The sequence below is a fragment of the Haplochromis burtoni genome, unplaced genomic scaffold, assembly GCF_018398535.1.
Source record: "Haplochromis burtoni strain Fernald_Lab_line unplaced genomic scaffold, NCSU_Asbu1 Contig_99, whole genome shotgun sequence".
NCBI classification, from domain to species: Eukaryota; Metazoa; Chordata; class Actinopteri; order Cichliformes; family Cichlidae; genus Haplochromis; species Haplochromis burtoni.
In genome coordinates, this window is record NW_024582460.1 from 1099644 (window position 1) to 1105902 (window position 6259).

Below are 6259 nucleotides of genomic sequence, written 5' to 3' on the forward strand. Positions count from 1 at the left end.
AACTAAAACAAAGGGGCCTTATTGAATGACAGAGTTTTCCTGCATAATGTCACTATAAAACAATATCCAGTAAATGCTACCATGGTACTAAAATACCTAACACTGCCTGTTGTGCAGTTAGTTTCCAAAACACGTTATTCGTGGTTACATACAATTTTAGACTGATGTGGGCCAAAGCCTAGCATAGTCTGTAACGTTATTATGACCGACACATTTTATGAGTTAATTTGGCTTTATGTGACTTGCAGGTTTCTTTGAAAAATACTTATATCCAGGTTCTTCCTTTTTGCTGCCATCCTCCTCGCAGTGCAGGCTTTCCGCTGCTAAAACTAAACAGAATTCCCTGAAAGGCACAGCCAATCACATTGGCCATATTTGGCACATGATATAGGACTCCAGTAGAGAACGTAATTTAACTCTTTCTGCACCGCTGGGTGAATGAGACGTTGACAGATCGTTTTTTTTCTTTCTATCGGGTTTGATTTTCTTTACTCGAATAGATCAAATTATTGGTGGGGACAATTCAATAATCGCTGAATATTGGTGGGAACATGTCCCTTCCGTCCATGCCAAATCTACGCCCTTGATCTAGACGCTGGGGGATACTGGGTAGAATGAACATGGTGAACTGGTCACCCACATGGGGCAGCTCCAGGATCTTCATACCTTGGTCATGGATTGTAGTTGTAGGGCTTCTTCTTCTTCTGGTACATCATCTGGACTGAACAGGTTACTAATGATGTCATTAATATCTGTGATGTGTGCTATAGCTCTACAGGCCTCAGCATAATTTGAGAAATGTTGATACTGAAGAGCAGAAGCAGTTCAATTAATCAGATATCAGTAAAGTCTGTGACGCTCTGTGTTTAATGTACAACCCCAATTTCAAAAAATGTTGAGAGACTATGTAAAATGTATATAAAAACAGACTGCAATGATTTTCCATGTGTTATTCTCAGTCAAACACAGAAAATCATGTATCATGTCAGATGCACAAACTGAAAAAAATCAATTCTAAGCAAAAAAACCTCTTTTTGAACATCATGACAACATGTCTCAAAAAGCTGCCAGTGATGAGAGCAGCTACTAGATTTTTATCCGATCTTGGATTCTAGCTGCTCACTTTTCATTGCTGTTGTAATAGCTACAGTTTAGTATACTGTAACAAACAAGGGCTTCCCTGAAAAATGTGTTGCTCTAACCCCTATATATACCTTTCAGTATTGCTGGGGCCGTTCCAGAGCATACTGCCAGTTCATAGATGCACCATCATACCATCAGAGCTGCAGACTCTTGATAATAAGTTGGCGTTTCCTCTTTAGTCTGGAGGACACAGTATCTATGTTCTCTAAAGCTGGTGGAACTTGTGATTTTATACAAGTACCATCTATTTTGTAAAAGAACATTTTGTTTTTAATAAAAGAGACACGTGTGTGTCTGATTAAGTAATAAAATGTTCCAGAGAAAAATACAGTTCTATAAATAGCAAAACATCACAACACAAAACTCCATTTACTTTATTTCATAGATGTATTTATTTGAATTGCAACATCATCTTCCTCTGCTGCTTCTGTCTACTGAGGAGATGAGAATCTGCCAAAGAACAGGACGGACTTGGTCTCGTTGTGTCTGATGAAGAAGAGGAAGGGGTGATCTGCTGTGAAGTATCTGGTCCGTCCACAACTAAGATTCCTGAACACAACACCTGTGGCTGCAGCGGCCTGTGTGCCCTCCTCGTTCACCTCCACAAAGGCCTTGTGGGCCACCGTAGACAGGAAGAGCCTCCCTTCACCGTTCATGCCAGACAGGTCAGCCCTTCCTGCACAGAACACGTCCTTCATACCCAGTTTAGTCAGAGGTTCATTCAGCTCGTAGTCTTCCTCCAGCTTGAACTTTGGCAGGTCAACAAGAACTTCTAAATGAACTTCCATGTTTTTCCTGTCGGTCCATTCATTCAGCCTCTCCTGTGTTAGCTCCTTCTCCAGCTGGAATACAGTTAATACATTTTGTCATATTTCTTTTGCTCATATTTAAATTCATTTTATACACGAAATCAGAAGCGGTCTGTTAAATGATCAAATTTAATAAAGTAAGTAAGCATGTTTCTAGGCTGTGTACCTTCAGCAGAGGGCCTGAGCCGTCTGAGGACTCCTTAGGCAGCAGAATGAACATGCTGAGCTCCTCACCCACATAGGGCAGCTCCAGAATCTGCAAATCATGGTCAGCAATGTAGTTGTAGGGAAGCTTCTTCCTCTGGTACATCATCTGGACTGGTACGGTCTCATTCTGACACACAGGAAATCCAGGCGACCAGATCATGTTATCATAAAGCTTCTGATGGTGTTTACCTTAAACATTTTACAGTTTCCTGTATTCAGACTTTGAGTCCAGAATTTGTAACCTTCAGTTAAATTTCTACCTGTTTGATTTTAAAGGGCATCTCTTTGGTGTTTGCCTCTTTAAACGGGTTCTTCCAGTTGCCCTTGAAGTAGACAGCATTGACCAGAGCCAGTCTGGTATCTGTGTCGACTGTTCCTGGCTTCAGAAGGTCTTTTATCTTATCTGAAAGGAAATACAGAAACACAACAATATTTCATTTACACAGAGGATGCTAAAATGATTCCCTGCTGTTCAGGCTGTGGAAGATGCACATTCTCACTTTCTGTCTGCTGCTCGACCCAGCTGTTGATCGCTGCTCTGCACGCCTCTGGAGCTCCGATGAAGTCCACAGTCTTCAGGTCTGCCTGGTAGTACTTCTGTGTGGCTTCAAGGAAGTCCTGCAGAGAGCAGACATCTGTTTATTAATCCAGTCTTTGTAATGAAGAACTTTATGAAGAGAATCATTGATGTGGACACTCACTGGGAGGAAGTGGGCAGTGTTTTCTCCATAAAGACGGTTGGCTAGTTTCAGGATGTAGGATGCAGACGGTGAGTTGATGTCAGCGTTCAGTTTCTGGAAGTCTGCATGGACGCCTTCACCTGAGCTGAATGAGAGGGCCTGTGTGGCATTGAAGACAAAGACTGAAAGGATGTGACACTGAGCCTGAGCGACCCTAATGTAACAATTTATGGTCCAAAGGTAGAAACTGGACAGCTTTATTCTTTCAGCATCAGGTTTAATAATAACCTTTAACATACTGTCAGTCTCACTGAACATCATGCTCTCAGTAACTATACTGCTTGTGCGTTTTATGGACTTTCATGCCATTTATATAACACACTCCATCCTCATATGGTAGACACAAATTTCTGACGTCCCACTGGAAGCATCTTGGGGTTCAGTGTTTTGGATACATAGAAAATTAAGCTTTTCAAAGATGTTAAATGAAACCCCAAAATTTATTTATTTATAAATCTACCGAGGACAAGAATTATTAGTTTATTAGTTAGTTTACTATTCAGCCAGCCAGCACTCTTGTAGCAAAAAAGTTCAGATTTTATATATATATATATATATATATATAAAGACAAATAAAAACAACAAAATAAAATTATTTCTTCTGTATAGAAAAACACAGACAGCCACATTTGACTGCTTTTAAACTGTAACGAGGGCTTGAAGTTGCACAATCATGCTCGCCGATCAACTGACAGCTGGTGCAGGGAACAAGTGACAGTGAGCTGACCTGAGCCATCTGAGCTGCAGTGTCTCCTTTAGCTCCCAGGTAGACCATGGCCAGGGCTGAGCTGATGCTCAGAGGAGAGACAAAGATGTTCCCGACAGAGTTTGCCTGGCTCAGAGTGCGGAACTACGGAGCCCCCCAGGGGACATGGGAGAAAAAAAAATTGGGGAGGAAAAAAAAAAATTAGGGAGGAAAAAAAAAATTAAGACGGACTTTTGCGAGATCTCGCAAAAGTATTGCGAGCGCTCGCAAAAGTATTGCGAGATCTCGCAAAAGTATTGCGAGATCTCGCAAAACTCCAACAATGGCGGCAGCTACTTAGTTGTAATATTACTCTTTCTGGGTCACAAAATACACTTTTAAGATATTTTGAGGCGTGAATGTAGTTGTGTAAACGTCAGATACCTGCTCGGTTTACAAGACATCACATATTTGCAAAAGAGCTCCGAGGTTTTTGGAGATCTGACACCCACTAGCTCGAAGCTAACGGGAGGTCGAGACCTACTACAGCCGGGAGGAACACCGCTTTCCCGGCACATCGTGCCTCGACCTCCCGGTCGGCTTCGAGCTGGCGGCCACTAGCTCGAAGCTAACGGGAAGTCGAGACCTACTACAGCCGGGAGGAACACCGCTTTCCCGGCACATCGTGCCTCGACCTCCCGGTCGGCTTCGAGCTGGCGGCCACTAGCTCGAAGCTAACGGGAAGTCGAGACCTACTACAGCCGGGAGGAACACCGCTTTCCCGGCACATCGTGCCTCGACCTCCCGGTCGGCTTCGAGCTGGCGGCCTCCGAAGAATGCGGCTAAAACTTTTGCGAGATCTCGCAATACTTTTGCGAGCGCTCGCAATACTTATTGCGAGATCTCGCAATACTTTTGCGAGCGCTCGCAATACTTTTGCGAGATCTCGCAATACTTTTGCGAGCGCTCGCAATACTTTTGCGAGATCTCGCAAAAGTCAGTCTTTTTTTTTTTTTTCCTCCCAAATTTTTTTTTTTTTCCTCCCTAATTTTTTTTTCTCCCATGTCCCCTGGGGGGCTCCGTACGGAACAGCTCCAAGGCAAAGACTGTGTTTGAGTTGCTGACGGCGGACATTGCTGATGGTGTTTTCCTGCAAACAACCGTTTAAACTGCTAAAACATTACATACCGGAAACACAACAAGAGACTTTATATTAAAGCATCGAGAAAAAGTGATTTTTTTAGGATCGCGCACACAAACAGACGCCACTGCCGGAGCTGCCCCACCCACTGAAGCTAAGACTCCGCACACAGTGTAGCCCGTTTGTCAGCTGTGACTGCTCACTTATACGAGACTCCAAGCTACTTCTGTTCAGAAGTGATCGCCACATCGGGTAGCTTCGCTTGTTCGACTTGATAGATTTTTTTTAAGTATTATTTTTAAATTTTAGCTTTTTATTATTATTATTATTATTATTATTATGTAAATTTCATTTCTGACGCAAATCCAAGGGAATATGTCTTACCTCGAGCCGGGGATCTTTCGCTATGATAGGCGGATGCGTACACTGTGGAGACACTGCAACCTAAACGAGACTGATGCTGCCTATTGATCTGTGAGTCTATGATCGATCTATGAGTGCACTTAAAACAGAAACTTTCCGGAAGTAACATCGCTACTGCGGGAAGAATAAAGAAAATCAAAGCTTTGCATTTATTTTAACAACCGGAGCTGTTTTCACATTGGCTGTCATTAAATAATAAAACCTTAGCAAAAATTTATTTGTACATTAGGATAAAACAGTGTGATCATCAAACATTTTAGTGCAAAAAATAACAAACCCATTGGACTCACAATACCTCCATGCTTATTTACCGTCTGTCTCTTTCAGTTACTTACACAAACGAGCCTGTTTACATTTTCAAAGCTCAAGACAGCGCTCCTTTTTGTTACTATGTGACCTGCAAGTGAGAAAAGTCTCTCACATTAGACAGAAATGTCAGGACTAATGAGATACTTGCGGGCCAGGACAGACAGCTGTGGGTGTATCCCTGCTCGACAGGACCACCACTGCAGCCGGCAGTCTGTCTCACTGTGGGTGGATTCTGCTCTGTACAAACTCAGGGCCCTGTTACACAGGGCTTCCTGATCAGAATCAGAATCTGAAGACAATGAAGAGAGGAGGAGGCTCTTTGTCTTTGCTGGCTCCTTTGTGGTGGAATTTTTATACTGTTCCTGCAGCAGGGCCTCTAGGCTGCTCCAAACCTCTTCTCGCTTTCCCCTTGCAAGACACTTTAAATCCTTAAAGCGTGGGTCAAGCACAGTAGCTATCTTGAGCCGCTGACGGTTGAGTGTAGCTGTTGGGATAGGTCCTTTGTAAAGGCAGTCTTAAATTTTAGTCATCATTGGAGACCTCCATGGTGTGATGCAGGTGGCAGAAAGCAGGTAAAACCACTGAACATGAGACATGTCTCTCACCTCCAAAAGCTCGGTCACAAACCCGTAGTAGACAGTTCAAGAAAGCAGTTATTAATCTACACAATAACTGTCAACTACAGATGTTTTGAAGAAACAGTAACAATAAGTTAAAAATTGTTTTATTTACCTGCATGGCTCAAGGACATTCAGCAGCTTTTGGAGTTTTCCCAGCTCTGATCGAGTTAAAATGACTAGCC

The 6259-nt window shown here is 42.8% G+C and overlaps 1 protein-coding gene across 1 annotated transcript; it reads right to left on the bottom strand.

Annotated features, from left to right (window-relative positions):
* Positions 1–1530: 1530 nt before the first annotated feature.
* Positions 1531–4734, bottom strand: LOC102311407 (leukocyte elastase inhibitor-like). The gene is made up of 7 exons (XM_042223021.1): positions 4674–4734; positions 3627–3749; positions 2861–2998; positions 2660–2777; positions 2420–2562; positions 2119–2286; positions 1531–1985 (listed from the first exon to the last, which is right to left on the bottom strand). The coding sequence occupies exons 1-7, from the start codon at positions 4716–4718 to the stop codon at positions 1575–1577; spliced, it is 1146 nt and encodes a 381-aa protein (XP_042078955.1). The 5' UTR covers positions 4719–4734; the 3' UTR covers positions 1531–1574.
* Positions 4735–6259: the final 1525 nt, after the last annotated feature.